Source organism: Balaenoptera ricei, chromosome 4 (genome assembly GCF_028023285.1).
Source record: "Balaenoptera ricei isolate mBalRic1 chromosome 4, mBalRic1.hap2, whole genome shotgun sequence".
NCBI classification, from domain to species: Eukaryota; Metazoa; Chordata; class Mammalia; order Artiodactyla; family Balaenopteridae; genus Balaenoptera; species Balaenoptera ricei.
The window spans coordinates 142,898,305-142,919,582 of record NC_082642.1 but is presented as its reverse complement, the minus strand read 5'-3'; the positions used below and the strand labels follow the sequence as shown (position 1 = coordinate 142,919,582).

Below are 21,278 nucleotides of genomic sequence, written 5' to 3'. Positions count from 1 at the left end.
GTTATGTTTACTGTACTGCTGTGATAGTTTATATACATCTTAGTGGGAGGTCAAATATTATTGAGCTAGGGATGGAACATGATCATTTTTTTCATGTTTAAAGTGTCAAATGTCGAAGAAAAAAAAAAAAACAGTGATCTAGCTCATTAAATCTATATTTGAAAAAAGCACTGATGGTTTTAAATGATTGCCTCCTTTTGTAGGTCATGAGGGAGTGGGAAGAGGCAGAACGTCAAGCAAAGAACTTGCCTAAAGCTGATAAGAAAGCAGTGATCCAGGTAAACCCTGAGTCCGTCCTCCACCAGGCATCGTACCCTTGTTGATGTAGCGCCTGCACCTTTTCAAGCATCTGCTGGAACCGCATGCATGATTGTTCATATTTCCCTCAACTTGGACTACTGCTAATCATTGTCTGATAATTCAGTTGCTTAAACCCTGCCTTACTTTTGCTCCCAATTAGCTCATTATAATTCATTTCTTTAAAACTCATATTGTTACTTAAAGTCTAACTTTTATCAATAATATATCTTTCTGGTTGCCATAATCTTCTGCTACTTCTTCCCCGTGGCAAATTTACACGATAATTTGAATTTTTGACTGGAACCCCTCTCAGAATTGCCTTCAGGAAACCATGAGGTTATCATGATCATTTTCTTAAAGTTCTCTGAGTAAGAGAGGGCTTTCATAAATATGCATGTAATTTAGAGTTTCAAGAATATATACATTTATTCTACCTTACGGTTAGTCAAATCAGTTTTCAGTGACCATATGAAATAATGATTTACACTGAGAAATTAGGTCTGGGGATGAAAAGCAGGGAAATGGAGGGGAACCCATAAGACATGCTGAATTAGTCAATTAGTCAGTTGGAATGACTGAAGTCTTTGAATAAAACAAAGTATGATATGCCTTTTAAAAGACTTGAATTTGCTGCTCCATCCTATTTGTCCCGTTCCCGATTGTCACGTGCCTGTGTTTGTGACGGCAGCATTTCCAGGAAAAGGTGGAATCTTTGGAGCAGGAAGCAGCCAACGAGAGGCAGCAGTTGGTGGAGACGCACATGGCCAGAGTGGAAGCCATGCTCAATGACCGCCGCCGCCTGGCCCTGGAGAACTACATCACCGCTCTGCAGGCTGTACCCCCTCGGGTAGGCTTCCCTTCACAGCTCAGGGCACAGCAGCCAGTAGGCATGGGGACACTGGGGACTGAAGGCCCTAAGAAAGAAATTGGGAGAAGTTTCTAAGAGCACCGTTATTCCCAGGTTCAACCTCAGTCTGTTTTATCTTGAAGGTTAAAGGGTCACAGGGCAGCTGCCTCCATAGGACCATCTCTGTACAGTAGACACACCTTTCCACCGAGGAGTCAGACAGGCTTCCCGGGCGCTCACAGTGCAAGACCTGATTTGAGTTGGTATCCCTGGCTGGTGACAGTTCATGGTATAGTTGAAGTCAGGGAACCACAAGAGCTGGAAGGAATTTAGATGTAACCTAGCCCAGCCCCCTTATGATGTAAATGAGATCTTTAAAAGCTGAGATTTGGCTGGGTTATAAGGATTTTTAGTGGAATAATAGGAACTAGAACTGAAATTTCCTGCTGAGAGCAGCAGCCATATTCTCTGGGGATAGGAGCCCTATTTGGTCATGACGTCCACAGCAAAGGGGTTTATTTGTGGTATTCAGGGATAAATGCCCAGAAAGGCTTACCAAGCACTGCAAGCAAAGGCTTCATGGGAGAGCTTACTTTGGATGTAAGGAACATTCTGAGCATGAGTGTGTGTACATCACGTCAGCTTGTTCTATCCATTACTGAGTGAGGAATATTGAAATCTCCAACTATAATTGTGGATTGGACTCTTTCTCATGTGATACCCTCAGGTTCTGCTTTGTGTATTTTGAGGCTCTGTTCTTAGGTGCGTAAACATTCAGTGTTGTTATGTCCTCTCTACCCCCCTTATCATTATCAAATGTCCTTCTTTATCCCTAGTAACATGTTTTGCTCTAAAATTACTGTGTCTGATATTAATTAAGCTACTCTAGCTTTCTTTTAATGTATCATAGTGTATCATTTTTCCAACCTTGTGTTTTTGTTTAATCTATTCGTTTATATTTGAAGTACATTTCTTGTAGGCAGCATATACTTGGGTCTTGCCCTTTAATTAAGAAGACCATTTAATGAAGTTATTGATATGATTATGCCTAAATCCATCATCATGCTATTTGTTTTCTAGTTGTCCAATCTGTTCCTTGTTCCCCCTTTTTTTTTTTTGCTACCTTTTGGATTAATTGAATATATTTTATGATTCTATTTTGTGTCCTTTTACCTTTAACTCTTTATTAATTATTTTAGTGTTTGCTTTAGTGTTTGTAGAAAACATCTTTAACTTTTCACAATGGTATTATACCAGTACAAATGATGTTATACCACTTCCCTTATATTACAAGAACCTTACAATAAGGTACTCCCATTTCCCGTTTCCTACTCTTTGGGCTGTTGTTGTCATACTTTTTCCATACTACATTATTGTTATCTTTTAAACAGTCAATTATCTTTTAAAGAGTTAAATAATAAGAAAAATATTTATTTACCTATATAGTTACCATTTCTGGTGTTCTTTGTTCCTTGTGTAGGTCCCTCTGGAATCATTTTTCTTCTACCCAGAGGACTTCCTTTAAAATTTATTTTAATGCGTATAGATTCGTAAAGAATTCTTTTTGCTTGGGTATGCCTGACAATATCTTCATTTCACCTTTCCTTTAAAAGACATTTTTACTGGGATAGAATTCTGGGTTGAAGTTTTTCTTCGATTGCCTTAATGTTGATGCTCCATTGTCTTCTTATTTGCATTGTTTGCAACAAAATACTTATATCATCCTTTTCTTTATGTCTCTGTAAATAATATATCTTTTTTTATCTGGTTGCTTTTAGGGATTTTTCCTTTATCACTAGTTTTGAGCAATTTGATTATGATGTGTCCTGGTATATTTCAACCTGCCATTAACCCCCTCTGGCTATTTTTCATATCATACATTATAGTTTTCATGTCTAGAATTTTAATCTGGATTTTTGTATGTTTGTTTCATATTTTCCATATCTTTACTTAATTTTTGAACCTTTGGAATTTTTTTATTGGCTTTCCAACATTGTGAAGTTCACCTTGTTGAGTGCTGGGTATTTTTGGATACCTATTACTATTCCTGAGCTTTGTTCTGTAATGCAGTAAATTACTGCAATAGATTAACAGATCAGTTATCAGCCTGTGGCGAGTGATTCCTCAATCCTGAAGCAAGACCCTTCTGAGTAATCTACCATGAATGTTGAGTTTTTCCATCTGGATGATGGAAACAAGTACTATTTCTGACCCTGTGTGAACACCAGACACTGTTACCTCTAATCCTTTTGGGAGATTTTTTTCCCATGGCCTCATGTTTCTTTCATGTGCGTGCATTGATCATTAGTCAACTGCATTCTCATAGGGCATCATCTCCAGGTTCTCTCTCTGAGCAACTCCTTCCTCTCCAGTATTTTTTCCTGTGACTGCCAGCCACCTCCGTCTCTTTAGACTCTCACCCCATATCTTCAGCTCTCTGGAATCTCCCAGGCTCTGCCTGGGTTCCCACGCCTGGAACCACAGCCTGGAAACTCAAGGCAGTAAGCTTGGGCAATTGTAGAGCTCACAATATTTGTTCCTTATTTCTCAGTGGTCTCTGTCCTTCACCTGGTGTCTAATATCTTACAGAAATATAGTCCTATATAGTTTGTCCATTCTTTGGTTGTTACCGGCAGCAGGGTAAATCTAGTTTCCACTACTTACCTTGGCTGGAAGTGGCAGTCTGTGTGTACACTATGTAACTAAACCAAAAAACCACCCACTTGCACTGATTCTCCTCATCATTTTGATTTTTCTTTCTATACTAAGGTTCAGTGCAGAAAGCTCTGAGGAACCATAAGAGAGCTCTGGTACTCTTCCAGATAGCAAAATAGTATTGACCCTGTTTTACCAATGACGTCACTGAGACTGAGTGGCTAGTTCAGGGTGACACCACTAGTAATGGACAGGGTAGAGCTGTGAGTCACAGGTGACCACTGCAGGGCCTCCTACCAGACCAGGCTTCCTCTCAGAACAGAAAGCTTTTGAAAAAGAATATTCACATTAGCATTTTCATTTTCTCTTCAGAAAAAAATCTGTCCTGGCACTGTTCAGTAAAATTATGTTTACGTATCTGGAGAATGAGTTCCTTGGTTACTCTCTTTTTTTTAACAGGACTTTATTTTGGGGTGCGGGGCCATCAGCATCATTTGCCAGAGCAAGGCAGGGTGGTGGGTGTTGAGACCAGAATCTTAATAGCTGACATTTAGCGAAGCGTTCCAGCTAAAGGTCCGATTTCTGAAGTAAGATCTTTGCTAAATGGTCATTGATAGAGCTGAAAGTAAGATGAGGACTGAATGGAGTCTTCAACAAATGCACATTTCAGATCTTTCAGTTCAGTCCCATCAGCCATCACAGGAAAGACAGTGACAAGAATAATATTTGCCAAAGCTTCTTGTGTTATCAAAGGGGATAATTTCAGATTTGGTCATAATCATGCTTTCCCTGAGTCAGTTGATCACTCCGTGTAGAATTAGACAACCTGTTTATTTGAAATAAAAATTTAAAATTGGATTAAGAAGAACTATTTTACTGTCAAAAAATCAGATTGTTGTTGATTGATCCAAGGATTCATGTTGAATTCTTACCTAGAAATGCATAAAACTCTCCCATCTAATAAAAACTGGGACTGGGTAGTTACAGGCATGCAACCTTGGCATTACCTGCCATTTTTGTTAAGTTATTGTCTTTGTCTGTGGGTTTTATTTGAATTTTAATGTATAGCTTGACATGGCACTTAGCTCCACACTTCGGAAAATGCGAGAAAATTCTAAATCCCTTCTTGAGGGCTTTTACATATTGCTGTTGAAAGACATAAATCAGAAGCTTGCCAGTAACTCTCTGAGAAAGGTCATGTCTTGTATTGGAGCCATAAATAAGTATTTCTGAAATCTCCCTCATACTTACACAGTGCCTGGAAAATACAAAATATTTACTCAATGTGAGCTGAATATAAGAAAATGAATTAGTCAGGTGTTTTTTCTGTAGATTCTGTAGCTGATAATCACGTCAGAATAACTATCCCCTTAACCCTGACCACTTTTGCCAAATAGTCCCCAACTTCACAAACAGGAATCTGGAGCAAGATGGATTGTTTATACAGTCTCTTTGAAGCTTAGGTTTAATCCATGCTTTCATTTTTTTTTTAAACCCAAGCTCGGAAGTATGACGTAATGATGTTTTTGTGCAGCTGGAATTCCTTGCTCTACCACGAATTTCATTTGTGAGTCCCTGTGTCTGTGTGTGCTTTATGTTCCAAATTTCCTTTTTGATTAATTACATTCCTACTGGCTGATACACTGAATGGCCAACCGAGAAGTGCATTGTTTGAATCATATTTAGAATTTTTATATACATATGTACTTTACATATTACAGTTGTTAAAACAGTCTCTCCATGTACGTCCATCCTCTTCCGCCCTCTCCCAACCCCCAGGAATAAAAAAATTAGAATGCAGTTGTGTCTTTGCACTAGGATAAACTCTTAATCTGTAGAGGGCTAGTAACTCTTCTAAGGACCAGCTCTTCAAAATTTTCACTTCTCTAGAAGATTCCTTGGAAAAATAAAGGAGTTACGCTTTTTTCTCCAGAAAAGTTAAAGTCTTCTCCAAAGTGGCATCACACATGGTTAAACTTCTATCACCCTTGGAGGCCTTTAAACTACTAAACATAAGTACTGCTTTAAACTAAATTATCATCACAAAACACAGGACTTTGGCTTCTTATTTTCACAGAGCTCAAATTGATGCAACTCATGAAATAATGAGCTCAATACTATCTGAGCCTTCCCTCCTGTAACTGGCAGGGTCTACTTCATAGATGGAGAAAAGATTATGATATTGCCTGACTGTTCAACATTCTGTGTAATCTGAAGAGAAGCTAGACTTAAGTGGGATCCCATATAGATAAACCAAAGGCTGCATAGGAATTTCTGTTTAAAATAAACTTTCCATTGTAGGCTTAGGTCTGGAAAAACTTAGGAGCTGGAGTAAGAACTGAAGTGTTTTAAAGATAAGAGACAAAAAGCCAAAGCTTTCTACGTAATTCTTGGATTTTTGGTGTCTTTACAGATACTCAGTCTAAATCTCCATTAGACAACATCCTAATTATTATCCCGACTTCAACAACTTCTAAGAATTTTCTATGTGAAAGAAAGAATTAAACATTTTCACGTATGTCTGTGTGTCTGTGTGCCAGTAGTGTTGTTTTGGTTTTTTTCCAGTGTCTCATGAGATATCCTATCCATACTAAATTTGGATACTAAATACTGCATTGCAACCATCTTATCCATACTAAAATAAATTTCATGCTTGTATCTGATGCTTCACACTCAGACTCTCAACATTTAATTGAGCAAAAAAATTGGGGGGCAGTTTCTTTAGCACCGGCACTCTTTCCTTTCTCATTTCTTTTCTTTTTTTTTTTCTAATTGAAGTATAGTTGACTTACAGTATTATATTAGGTTAAGGTATAAAACATAGTGATTCTGTATTTTTATAGATTGCATACCATACAAAATTATTATATAATATTATTGACTATATTCCCCATGCTGTACATTACATCCCTGTGACATGTTTGTTTTACAGCTAGAGGTTTCTACCTCTTAATCCCCTTCACCAATTTCACCCATTATTCTCCTCTTCCCCTGCTGGTGACCATCAGTTTGTTCTCTGTATCTGTGAGTCTGTTTCTGTTTTTTTATATTTGTTCATTTGTTTTATTTTTTGGATTCCCCATATAAGTGAAAACATAGAGTATTTGTCTTTGTCTGATTTATTTCACTAATTATAATACTCTCCAGATTCATCCATGCTATTGCAAGTGTATACCACATCTTCTTTACACATTCATCTGGCAGTTGGCACTTAGGTTGCTTCTGTATCTTGGCTATTGTAAATAAACCTGCTATGAACATTGGGGTGCATACATCTTTCCGAATTAGTGTCTTCATTCTCTTTGGGTAAATACCAAGGAATGGAATTGCTAGATTGTATCGTAGTTCTATTTTTAATTTTTTCAGGAATCTCCATGCTGCTTTCCATAATAGCTCTACCAATTTACACTCCCACCAACAGTATACTAGATTAGCTCAGCCAAATGTTAAATTTTCTTGAGATTCCTGAAAATGTCTTCATACAATTCTTTAGTAGAATGATTTGTGAGATTTACCATTAAGGAGCACGGTTTTTTCCCTAAATTGAGATTTTGCTCACTGCTGTTAGGTGTATTTTAACAGCAGGGCAATACGTGTTCAATAAAAAGTAGCAATCATTGGAGAAAATAAAGGACAGCAATTAGTTGGTATGCCGTGGCAGGCAAACTAGTGACAGCATGAGGAGGTACCAACTAAATCAGTCTTTAGCCAACATGAATGTTGGTGTAACTATGTTTTATAACGTAAACAGAAACTGAGGTGCTAAACTTGACTGTTTTCATTTTTATATAATTGCTAACTGCCCTTCTCCCCGCAGTTCTTCATTTTCTGCTCATCACTTTTGGTCGCAAAAGAAATAGGAAGCATTGATAGAATATATGTAGATAATATATATCTCCAAGGTAAATATACTGCATATACACCTCAATATAATGGATGGTAAATAAATTAAAAATTATTTGCTGACATCTTAATATGTGAATGCGCTGAGGGAGATGAGTACTAAGAAATTTCAAACATCCTACCCTCAAGTTTTTTGGGTTTTTTATATTTATTTATTTTATTTATTTTTGGCTGCCTTGGGTCTTCGTTGCTGCGCGTGGACTTTCTCTAGTTGTGGTGAGCGGGGGCTACTCTTCATTGCGGTGTGCGGGCTTCTCATTGAGGTGGCTTCTCTTGTTGCAGAGCACGGGCTCTAGGCACACAGGCTTCAGTAGTTGTGGCACACCCGCTCAGTAGTTGTGGCTCGCGGGCTCTAGAGCACAGGCTCAGTAGTTGTGGTGCACGGGCTTAGTGGCTCCGCGGCATGTGGGATCTTCCCGGACCAGGGCTTGAAGCTGTGTCCCCTGCATTGGCAGGCGGATTCTTAACCACTGCGCCGCCAGGGAAGCCCCCAAGTTTTGAATATAATCAAAATTTTGTAAAGCTGATCAGAATGTACTTAAAAGACTACTGGCTTGAAAATCATCTTTGAGAAATATAATTATCCTGTACCTTATATATTTATTATTCATTCATTCATCATTCATTTATTTTTAGTTGAGGTTTGTAAAAATTGGTGAGCACAAGGGGACCTGTTAACTTGAGAGCTTTTAAGGACAGACCCTGTATCAAATGGTGGGTGGAAAGACAAATGGGAGAATTCGCATTTATTAAACAAAGTCCTATAAACTATGCTGTGTGGTTTGCATGCTATGCCGGAAAAACCTCTCAGTATTACCTCTTACCTTGCTTTGAATCTTTACCAAGCTGAATAGACAGATCTTACTAAAGACCAGCAGGAAGTGTGTAACGAGAGACACTAGTGTTTTCTGTTTTTAATTGAATTAAGTTAAATAGAAAATTAAGACGTATGTAGGCAAGGCATCCTCTTGAAAGCTGTCCTGTGCCTCTGAGACCCTATTCCTCACCCAGATTCCCTCCACAGCAGAGCCCCGCTTAGTCACTGTCTTCAGAGTCGAAATAGCTCTTCATCTGATGCTGTCAAACATACAGCACTGGGATGTCATATTTCGTTCTAGCAAAGGTTGCACATACATATTTATATGTCAATATCTATTTTCATTCATTCTTGAAAATGAAAACCCATTATGAAAACATAAATATTTTTTTTTAGACAAATGCATAACACATTATTTAATAATCCAGTGGTTACTTAACTCTCTGGCGTTACAGATATCTGCCCTACAGAACAGATAGCAACAAGGGATCTTCCCCCTAGAAACGTGTGTGTGTGTGCACACAAAATTACACATAGGTTTCAAGGAGTTCACTCATTTTGTGCAGCTTGTCCACGGATCAGTTTAAAGATCCTAGGTTATGGGCTTTCCTGGTGGCGCAGTGGTTGAGAATCTGCCTGCCAATGCAAGGGACACGGGTTCGAGCCCTGGTCTGGGAAGATCCCACGTGCCGCGGAGCAGCTGGGCCCGTGAGCCACAATTACTGAGCCTGCGCATCTGGAGCCTGTGCTCCGTAACAAGAGAGGCCACGATAGTGAGAGGCCCGCGCACCACGATGAAGAGTGGCCCCCGCTTGCCACAACTAGAGAAAGCCCTCGCACAGAAACGAAGACCCAACGCAGTCATAAATAAATAAATAAATACTTTTAAAAAATAAATTAAATTGAAGTACTTAAAAGATGATTAACTTTAAAAAAAAAAAATCCTAGGTTATATTTGCATTTTTGTAAGTGTAGGGGAGCAAAATTTGCCACCCCAAAAATGTGTCTCTTTGGCATGAGGATTAATTTAGGCTGATTATTTTTGAGGCCCAAAAGACTCAGGAAGAACCTTTGACCTTCCTTCCCCCTAACTGCCTAAAAGAATGTAGACAGAGGACCTGTTCCAGGGAAGGAGCTGTCACCATAGATCACTATAGTATGAGCTAGGTGTGTAGACAGGGAGGAAAATCTGTTAAAGTTCTTCTCTATGTCCCATTGTCTCTGCAAGGCCCAGCAGACGTTTGTTTACCAAACATTTGATTTTTTTCCCTTTCCATGTCAATTGCCTTCCTCCCCTTTGAAGTCCCAACCCACTACCCCCAACATCCTCTTTTGTCTTTAGCTGGAGATGGTATTTAAGGTGAGGGTTTCAGCCGTTTTGGTGAGTTACTCAATTTTCCTGGGTCTCTCCCATATTATTCAACTTTCGTTTGATTTTTCTCCTCTTAATCTGTATCATCTCAATTTAATTCTTAGACCAGTCAGAAGGCTAGAGGAAAATTTCTTCTTTCCCGACATAAGCTTTATCTTGAATTTCCTTATATTGTTTCTAGTAGGTCAAGGCACTGTGGTTAGGTAGAGTATGAGAAGAGAGTGAAATTGAAAGAAATATAAATGTGCATATCTTTGAACATGGTGTAGCCACTTAGGGGATTTGTGAAGCAAAAATGCCAAACTTTAAGTATGAATATACAAAATTGAAGCATATTGTAATTCTCTCTTAAGAAGTCAAGAGTATGGCATGGTTGGCATTTGTCAGATGATCAGACCATTTGACAAATCTTTCTGAAGGTCTGTGGTATCTTAAAACATCTTTTGTTTACGATTTCTTCCTCAACTCTGTGGGCTTTGCCGTCTGGGTTGCGTTAATAATCCTGTTCATCATTGAGGGGTTCCGCATGTTTCACTGCGTGACTAAACGAGAGTTGAAGACATACAAGTCCAAACACTTTCTGGCGCTTCTTTGCTCGCAGGTCAGCAGATCCAAGTTCTGTATCCAATGGATGCTAAGCTGGTCCAAAAGCATAAATCATGGGGTTTGGGCCAGATCCTAAATTTCAGTTGTGTATGCTGTCTTCACTAATGTATAGCTGGGGTCTGTGTAACTGAAGGAAGAAACGTTTCCTCTGCACTTAGTACTCTGACACCAAATATGTGTGGGGTTTTCCCTCACATAAAATAATTCTGACACTAACTACCTGTAGTTAGCATAGATCGCCATGGGTTAAGGTTTCAGCCCCACAAGGCTGCCTCACTTCAGAAGCCAGTTGCAAAATCCTAGATTTTCACCTTGTATTTCTGATGGGCCAGCTATAAATCGGGGGTCCCCATGACCTGCTCCTCAGGTTTGATAATTCACTAGAACAACTCACAGAATAAGTGCTTTATTTACTGTTAGCAATGTATTATAAAGGGTAGAACTCAGTAAGAGCCAGATGGAAAAGACTGTAGGGCACGGTATGGGGGAAGGGGTGTGCAGCTTGCATGCCCTCTCTAGCCATGGTACCCTTCTGGCATCCCAATGTGTTCTCCAGCTGGAAAGCTCTCTGAATTCCATTGCTTAGGGGTTTTCTTGGGAAGGTTCCATTAAGTAGCCATGAAGGATTAAATCATTGGCTATTGGTGATTCAACTCAGTCTCCAGCCCCTCTCCCTTCCCTGGAGATCAGAAAACGGGGCTGAAAGCTCCAACCCTCTAATCATTCGGTTGGTTCTCTTGTGTCTGGAACCAAAGACTAAGACCAAATATTATGACAAAAGATGCTCCTGCCACCAAATTTTATAAGAGTTTTAGGAGCTCTGTGTCAGGAACTGGGGGCAGAGACCAAACATGTATTTCTTATGTCACGGTAACCAAAATAAATTATTGCTGAGAACTAGCAAAATATCCCAGAAACAAACTAAAACCTACCAGATTTGACAAACTGTCCAAAGGTCCCTAATTTGTGAGCGACAGGATGAAAACCACTCTTATTTTCCATATTTTATAGTACAGTATAAACACCTTTTTTTTTTTTTTTAAAGTGGGAATTATTTATTTATTTATTTTTGGCTGTGTTGGGTGTTCGTTTCTGTGCGAGGGCTTTCTCTAGTTGTGACAAGCCGGGGGCCACTCTTCATCGCAGTGCACGGGCCTCTCACTATCGCGGCCTCTCTTGTTGCGGAGCACAGCCTCCAGACGCGCAGGCTCAGTAGTTGTGGCTCACGGGCCTAATTGCTCCGTGGCATGTGGGATCTTCCCAGACCAGGGCTCGAACCCACATCCCCTGCATTGGCAGGCAGATTCTCAACCACTGCGCCACCAGGGAAGCCCTACACATCTATTTTTAATTCCCAAGTTTGCCATCTTATAACTTGGAACAAGTGACTTAATGAGAAGGATTCTTCCTCCTCTATTTGCAAATTGGGGTTAATCATTCTACTTTTTTGTAATTAACATTGTCTAGCTTTTTGTTAGCCATGATTAGAAAAACAAAAGGATTAATCGAAGGTTGAGATGAGACTGTGAAGTAGAAAGATATCTTCCTCCCTGAGAAGAGAACGATTGTTAGGACAGACTATGTGGAGGCTTTGGTGCCTTGTCCCTATTAGGAAGTCATCTGCCTCCTTGTGGAGGAAGGATAGGATGGGAGATGGCTTTGCCTGTGTACTGCTGTGCTGTGTTACAGCACAAGCCAGAGCCAAATAGTAATCTGGATATGCTGGGAAGGGATGTGTCTAATGCCTCCATATTACCAAAACTGAGGAACACTGAATGGAGCCGGGCATGAGAATCTACTCCCACGTCCTCTGTGGCTTCTTCAAGACTTCTGTGTTCAACCTGACATAGAATTGTCATTTGCCTTCTTACACTCATGTCAAACTATTACAAAAATCATTTATGTGCTCTTCTGAAGAAAGGAATATGCATGAATTTTGCAGTGGACTTTAAAAATATAGCTCAACTCCTAGCTTTCAACCTTTGTGATCAAAGGTTCCCATGGAAGCTTCCCCAAATGGTTTTTTTTTTTTTCAGATTTTTCTTGCCACAGTGAGAGTGCATGTGAAATGCTGAGGAAGGTCTACCGTGGCAAAATAAACCCATCCAAGAGACCATCTCAAGCCGAAAGAGGTTTAACTCTCTTAAGGGAGTTTTTTAAACCTGCACACAGAGATTCTGTACATTGTACATTTATGTGCTCAAGATATCTCAGAATCCAAGATGTAGAACTGTGAAAATAATGGCCCTGAACCTACTTATGAAAACAGGAGGGAATTGCATTTTCTTGGTAGGTGATTAACTTCCCCAGTCACAGGGTTGGAAACCACTAGGGTGCAATTTAATGCTTCAGGAAAGGGTTTTCTGAATACGTCCCTTGTGAACTAGAAAGGTTAGGGCGCTTCCCCATAAAGTGACTCATTTACTTCCTTCTTCTTGACAAGATTATGCTTAGGGCTTTTAAAGGCTCTTGACAGATCATTCCCTCCCATCAGGAGATGGTTTCAGGCACAAGTGTCTGTTATGATAAGATGCCAGATTTCTACATCAAGCATAACGCTGCAGACATGATTGGCATTGAGTCAGTCAAATGTGTCTGATTGATCCAAAGTCCATGGACACCAAATTTATGAAATTGCATAAAAGGACCAAGTGAAAAAGACAATACATCTGAGAAGTGGGAACATTAATTTCTTAAAGTTACCTATTAGAGGGAAAGGCTGTGAAATTTCTTTCAAAATTCCATGCATCAGCCTGACATCAAAACCCAAGCCACAAGAAGACAAACTGTAACATCTTTTGAAATTAAGGATATGAATCTTGTGGACACTGGGGTTTGAACATTCTGTAGAGCCTATGAAATATTTTCTGGGAAGAGTTCCCCATTAAAACAGCTCCCTAAAGGACCCCAACACACTGGGTGGATAGATCAATATGTACCAAAAAATTGGGAATGCATCTCTTCTTGGTTGAGAGATGGTTATTTTCAACTCAGATGCCGTGAAGGATGTATTTTTGCCACTGGAACTACTTGTGCAAGTTATATTTAGCTCTAGGTTATTCATTAATTTAATTAACATTTTTTGACAACCAAATTATGCCAGGAACTGAGCCAGGAGCTAGCGATATGTTACACTCTTGTTCCAAGAGAGGGAAGTGGTTAATGTTCCAAAATGTAAATCTTCTGTTTTCAGGTTAAGTATAATACATTTTAGAAGGGCCTACTCTTAATCCTTTACGAAATTTCTTTTTGAAATGATTTTTTTTTAATGCAGTGTGATTGTGAAGTGAATTTAATGTGTACTGAAAAGTGCTACATCTGATGCAAATAGGTACTTCATAATTACGGGCTAAACACTCAGAAACAATAATGACGATAAAAAAAGGATTGGATATAATTAGTCCCCCTGGGGCAGATCTTTTCCCTTTATTATCTCTGTTCTTTGCTATAAATTTTAATAATAAGATTAGCCATTCAATGGCAATATAACCAGATTTCAGTATTAATGCATAGAATATTGTGAAATGAGGGGAATTTGGCAGAAAAAAATGTTATTACTAGTTACAGAAGATGTTAAAGACTTGAGAAAGGTTGAAATTATATGCATAGAGGTTAAAATGTTTCCTAATCTCTGCTTACTGTCAATATCCTTGCAATGAGCCACTGAATTCTTAAGCTTGTTTTTCTAATCACCTGAATAATTCTGTCTTAAATGTAAGGATCATGATGATAGAATAGCAGTTACTTTAAGAGAATATATTTCTATAGAGATACCAGGTATTTTTTCCTATCATTTCTATATGAATGTTCTGAGTTTTTAATTACAATTTTAAGAAATTCATCTTTGTCCTAACATAATGAAATAAAATTCCCGAAACAATGGAGGTTCCCTGTTATTCTGTGATACGTGAAATAGCTCTAGAAATAGTTTTAAGCCTTGGAAATTCTGCGTTCTGGCTAAAAATTGTAAAGACAGTTATTTCTGTATTTGAATGAAACACGCATGAATCACATGTCAAAGGCAGAACTCTTTTTTTTTTTTTTTACACTAAAGCAAATGAATATACAAAAGTACAAAGGAACGTTATCTATTTTTCTTTCTTAACTAAAATAGCATTTGTTTATGAGGTATCATCTGCCATTTTATTTGACATGATTTATCTGACTACTCCAACATAAAAACTATTCTGATTTTTATATTTTTCATTTCTAAGCACGATCGTTAGAAATACGTTTACATGAATAAATCAACCAAACAGAACCTTGCAATTCATTTAATGAGGGACGTCAGAGTGTCTTTCTGAATGTCTTCCTGAATTCTCGTGTCCTGAGGTGTAGGCAGCGGGAAGGAAAGGCTGGTGTATGTATAGATGCACACGCAGTGTGTATCTGAGCTCACATAAACAGTGATGAGGTCATGGCTTACACTGGGCTCTTAGGGCTCATTATCCTACAGGAGCTTTGTTCCCCAGCAGAGAGAGGCCTGGGCCATCACGGGAGCCCGGTGTGCTACTCTTTCATTGTCAAGCTCTAGGGATTTGAGGGGGGAAAGTTTGGAATATATTTCTGAATATACTTCTGAAACATATAATGTCGGTATTAAAGGAGATAAGCAATTTTCAACATGCGAACACATTAAGCATTTAATTATCCATCTTAGTAGAAGATAAGGATGGGTTTAGAACTAGAATCCATGAATGTCACAAAAGCCTAACTTTTTATTAATACCTATAATCTTTTTCCAGTAATCCTAAACAGATTGACAGAGGACCTTCCTATCTTGCTATTTCTCCTCCCTACATCCGAGGCATTAGCTAAAGCACAGCAGAATGCCAAAAACCAAGGACAGTATTTCCAAGATTGAACAAATCTGGATGATTTTCAGCACAATTAAAAGAGCAGATATTAGCGTGTCCCAAAATAATATTATCTGAGCTTATAAAAACTAGAAATACAGGCAAGGACTTCTAGAACAGGCTCTCATTTCTAACTATTCAGCGATTTCTTTCAGTTTCCAGTTCTATAGGTTACTTTGTGGAACGTGTCTTTGGTGTGGTCCATTTTAGAGTTTCCTTGAAAGGCAGGATCACATAGTGATCAGGAGAACGGGCTGCGGAGCCAGTGTTGGGCTACCTGTTCTTGCTGTACCCCTGGCTAGCTCTGTAACTAAATGGAACCAGCTTCATAGTCCTAAACCTCCTTTGTGCCTTGTTCGCTTCATCAGTGTAGTGGGGCAAGCAGCTGTACCTCTGTCACAGGGTTGATAGGAAGATTTAATGAGTTACTATGAATAAAGCACTTGAAACACCATCTCATTCATATAAGCAGTCAATAAGTACTGAACAGTTATTGCTTAGAAGAAAGGGAAAGGGGGAGGGGATGGAGGTAGGGACTGAGTAGAAGAAATAAGCGTGTACTGAGTAGCAGCTGTGGATGCAGCATTGTGTGGGAAACTAACACACAACATTTTTAATTCCCACATACACCGTATGAAAGATCATTATCTGAATGGTACAGATGAGGAAGATGAGGCTTAGATATTTCGTGACTCGTGTTTATTTTTAAATTAATGTTAACATTAATAATAGCAAGTGGGAATCGATACTGTTTGTGGTGATAGTGGAAAAAAGTGGTGGGGAGAAACCCAAGTGTCAGTTGGCAGAATTCAGCTTAGAGCAGCAATGCCAAGGCCAGTTTGGAGCAGTTATATCCTAGTGCCCATGCTTGGAGGTGACGGTCCTCTGAGGACAACATGCCTTGTAGAAACATTTATAGGTGACTAACTACAAAAAAAAAAAAAAAAGAAGAAGAAGAAAAGAAAGTTATGATGAAGAACAATCTTTATGTTCAGTTGAAGTATTTTTTCTTATTTGAGCTCTTAAAGAAAAAAAGTTCCATTTTCTTTAAAACAACAAAGCCTTTTCAAGAGGAAAGAAATGAAATAGAGCACCTGAGAAAGCACATTCAGCCAGTCGGCTGGGACACCTTTGATGAATGCAATTAGTTGCAGTCTCCAATTTTGGAAGCATAATTGCAGTAGAACTAGAGGGACTTTTTTAGGACTTGGTGTTGTGAATAAGGAACAAGCATGTATGTAATATCCTGATTGCACAGTTCTGCATATAAAATATCCATTGCATTCAACAATACTCGGCCTTTGATTTCTGACCCCAAAATCAGCTTTTTAAATATATGTATTTAAAACCTATTGTCTTTTAAATATGTATATTATCGATGAAGTTTGTCAGTTTTTATCTCTTTTACTACTTTTCACTTTTTCAGATTTAAAAGGCCATTCCCTGATTTGTAGGGTCAACCAGATTTCAGAGTACCAATGAAAATTGTAATGATGTGCTGCCCAAAACTGTTTCAAGCTGTAATGTCTGCCTATTTTGGAGATTATGGAGAAGCACATTAGGATAAAAGGATAAAAGAAATAAATAAGGCAGATGATAAAAGAAATAAATAAGGCAGATGAACTCAGGCTTACTTTCTTTTCATTGTATTTCTTTGTTTGTTTTTCTTAAGTATAGGAATGTGGCCTGTGGAAGGTATAGTACAGAGCACCCTCTCTGAGTCAGGCACTGTATATTGTGTGATTCCTGATAAAGAAAGACAAAATCTAGCCCTTAAGAATCTCACAGTTGAAGAGAGCAGTCAGAAATGCAATAATGGGGGTTTGCATAGCATTTCATGGGAGCACAGAGAAAGGGTACCACCTCTACCTGGCATGTCAGGGAGGTGGCCCTAAGTTAAGCAACAGGAGAAGGGGAGGCACGTTCCGTAAAGTATTGGAAAACACACACACCATCTCTGTGAATAAATTCTCTACCTTCCAACTGGTTTTCAAGGTGCCCATGACTCACAGGTTAATAATAACTAGATAGACTCAAATGGCCAAAATTCTATGTCTGATATGAACTTGCATAGGTAATTTTTCTTTGTTTGTTTTAATGAAGAAGAAACATGTATCTTTGGAAATCATTTTTAAAAATCACATAGTAGAATGCATGTAGCAAGAGAATTGTTAAAGATAGAGAAAGCAGACCTTGTCCCTTTTTTTTATGAGGATGAATGCTTTCAAGTAAGACTGGAATAAAAATGAAATGGAATCAATTAGAAAAAAAATAGAAACACTTAAGAAGAAACTTAATTGTTGCTGAAAGAATTAGAATCTGATGGCGTGGAAAGGATTTAATTAAACTCCAAAGTAAAATAGTACATTGGCCTTTCTCCCAGAAAAATATGATGTCTCTTAGAGCTTATCAGCTATTTCTCGGCCTGCAAATTAGTAGTGGTTATCTATTATTTTTCTCATTTTGATTATTACATGCTACTGATGGTGGGATTATTTGTGCAACAGTTACTGCTGAGACAACAATTAAGACTGTGCAGATAGAATTGTAGTCTCATATGCCCCTGTATATTTGGGTGGGAAAATGGAAAGTACCTAACTTAAATCTGACAGATCCAAAATCAACTCTCCTTCAATAGCAGAAGGCACTGTTTTAAAAGAAAATGTTAACAAGGATAGCCATCATCATATGTGTCAAATGCTAAGTGCTGTTACAGAATTGAAAAGTGACCAATCAAGTAAGAATTACCTAGTAAGAAGGGAATGGAGAATTGCAAAAACGTGACTCACAGTGCTTTCACATCATGAATGAATTAGCGGGACCTCTGACCCAAAGCCATTGGAAGAAGCAATATTTTGGACAAACCTGAACTTTTTTTTCCCCCTACAGCCTCGTCATGTGTTCAACATGCTAAAGAAGTATGTCCGTGCCGAACAGAAAGATAGACAGCATACCTTAAAGCATTTTGAACATGTTCGCATGGTGGATCCAAAGAAAGCTGCTCAGATCCGGTCCCAGGTAAGCACAGAATGTGGTAATCATGCAACTTGGACAATTCAGTGTTCCTGCCCTTTGAGTCGGATCTTTAGGTATTCCCAGAATAGCCATGGGTGTTGGACCTCTATAGCAAGAGTTCTTTAATACCTGGTAAATTCTAAAGGCTTGTCCTAGGGCAACATGTGGTTTGGCACTTTCTGAGTTATGAAAATAACAAAGAATATAAAAATCTTGAGTGTCTACTGCTACTGATTCTTAAGGAACCATCAAACTCTGATGACTAAAATGAAAACAAAATTGTATAAACCAAAACCGCTAAAATTTGGTTCAACTAAATTATAGAAGCCAATCATAAACTCCATTTCTACTGTAATGCTTGGAGATAATGTGAGACTAAATGAAGCTTGGTAGTGATAAGTTTTATACTCTGCCATTTTCAAAACTTGACAACTGGGATCTACCTCTGGAAATCTGAAATTTTACATTTCCTTAAACAGAAGAATTTTTTGAAATATCTATATTTCATGTGAAATATCCATGTGATCCCATCTATTGGAAACTTTGCAAAGACATGTATATATGGAGCATCAGAGCTTATTTAGGAATCTCAATATTAGGAATCAGAATTGGGCAGAAATGGTCTTTTCAATTGGCTTTATATTTTATGGTTACAAGCATATAATATAATGGAAAGTTTAAAGCAGCTCCAAAGTTAGAGAACAAAAAATGAGGGAACAAGAAAAATAAAGATGCCCTTTCAGGTTCAAAGTTCCAGCAGCATTTTGTCAGTTTTATTTGGGAAGTTTGTATCTGTCTGCGGTGCTTGGTAAGGAAAATAATTCTTCCTTACTCCAGAGCTGGTTTACCTGGAGCTATCATCCTTTGCTGCAGGTTATGACACACCTCCGCGTGATTTACGAGCGCATGAACCAGTCTCTCTCCCTGCTCTACAATGTTCCGGCTGTGGCCGAGGAAATTCAGGATGAAGTTGGTGAGTGAGCTGTTTTTTTTTTGGTGCTGTACGTATTAAACATATTTTCCTCCTGTAGGAGAAAATCAGGGAAATGAGTTCATCTTCATCAGGAATCATCAGTGTTTTAATATGTGGAAGGAAAAAGAGCAGATTCCCTTCTACAGTGAAACTCTTGGGGAGTGGAAGTTGCTCTCATCTTAGCAATTGCATCAGGTCTTAACTGCATACTGACAAAAGCCGAGGGGGATGTAATTTGACTTTGGTCTATTTGTGTGATAATGAGCCACTTGTTGGATTTTACTTGTCAACAGTTTTCTAATTTAGTCAGTCTTATAAATATCACCTTATGATGCTTTGGTACTTTACAGTTTAATAGAAACAACCCTTCATGTCTTAATTCTTTATTATCATAATCTTATGAGTGCCATGATATCCTCATTTTTCAGATGAAGGAGCCCAAACTTACAATTTAAGAAACTTGCCTATGTCACGCATATCCCAAGGAGCACAGCAAAACCACAAAACTCTGACTTTTGACTTTGAGGTTATTGTTATATTCAGTAACGCATCTTTCTTTGATGCACGCCCCACCCCCTGCATAGCCATGAGTGTTCTCTGGACCACATTGTTGTTTAAACTTAATTAACTATATGCCCACTATCTTTCATTAAACTTTTAAAATAATCATTCACTCATAAGAAGTTGGAAAAATAATACAGAGTAGTCCAAGGTAGACATCACCCACCTTCCTCAGTAGTAACATTTTACGTAACATCATGCATTATCAAAACCAGGAAACCGACCTTGTGTGCCCACTGTCTCCTTTGGCCATAGTTTTCCTAATGACATCTTTAATATTTCATATGAGTAAGTTCTCCCTTTTCTGTTTTTCTTGGAAAGGGAGTAAAGTATCGCATAACGTTATTCTCCACAAACCCCCAAGATGCCCATATTTGTTTAACTTTACCTCACAAAAGTACTTAGGTGCAATTACCCTAGTTCATCTTTCAACATAAAGCAGATGTATGAATCCGGGCGATGTGGTGCATAAACCGTCTGTAAATAAGCAATATGTGTGTGGTGGGTCCATCTCCATAATGAGTCCTGTTCCTTGTTAATTGGGTTGGAAATAGATGCTTAATTTGGTTTAAACAGATGCAGGTTATCTGAAAACAGAACACCCAGGATGTTGTAGATGGTGTACCGGTTGCAGGAATTCCTGCTTTGAAGTGCCCAAAACACGGCTTGGCTCGATTTTTACATTTCATACCAGTGCCGTTCTACTCTTTTTTTTTTCTAGCTTAGTAATACCTTGCAAATGTTGTTTGTATTACTACCAAGTATTTGGCACTTATCAGGGGATAATGGTCTGTTCAGTGTTGTGTATTCACACACAGGATCCTTTCTTTAAGAAACGGATATTCTTGTTATATATTAGGATAGACATGTGTAAGGAACCTTTAAAATACTGTATATTAAATAAGTATAAGAAAGTCCTCCAATAAGTTGTAGAAGGGACAAAATCAAAGAAAAATCACGTTCTTAATGAACTGAAGCTCAAATCTTCTAGATGAATGTATTTTGGACTTATAGCCATCTTATCAAGCTTATTTTCATAAGCAACTTCAACTGAGGTGTTGCCAGTAATACCAAACTATAGAGGAATAAGCCATTGCAAAGGACTAGAATATTTCACTCTCAGCCAGTAATTATGGTTGACTCTTTCTAATTAAATTACCAGACGTTTTCATTCAGCAAGATACTACTGAAAGCAGTGACCACTAATAAGTGACAGTTCCACAGAACAGATGGTGATTCAGCTGTCTTGAGTGTTGCAAAATGCCCAAGAATAGAACCACACACTAAACTTCAAATCTCAGTGGCAGGGAGAATATTCTGTAGAATCATGGAATTTTTTTCTTTAACAAAAAAACTGTTAAGTAGGATTAAGA

General features: G+C 38.4%; 1 protein-coding gene across 5 annotated transcripts in view; it reads left to right on the top strand.

Moving 5' to 3' along the window:
* Positions 1 to 21,278, top strand: part of APP (amyloid beta precursor protein) — a 275,532-nt gene that overhangs the window by 190,054 nt on the left and 64,200 nt on the right. For all 5 annotated transcript variants that reach the window (XM_059921407.1, XM_059921406.1, XM_059921405.1 and 2 more), the window contains 4 exons: positions 204 to 278; positions 989 to 1,147; positions 18,246 to 18,374; positions 19,245 to 19,344. In XM_059921407.1, the coding sequence (XP_059777390.1) occupies positions 204 to 278; positions 989 to 1,147; positions 18,246 to 18,374; positions 19,245 to 19,344 (463 nt within the window). The remainder of the gene's footprint in view (positions 1 to 203; positions 279 to 988; positions 1,148 to 18,245; positions 18,375 to 19,244; positions 19,345 to 21,278) is intronic.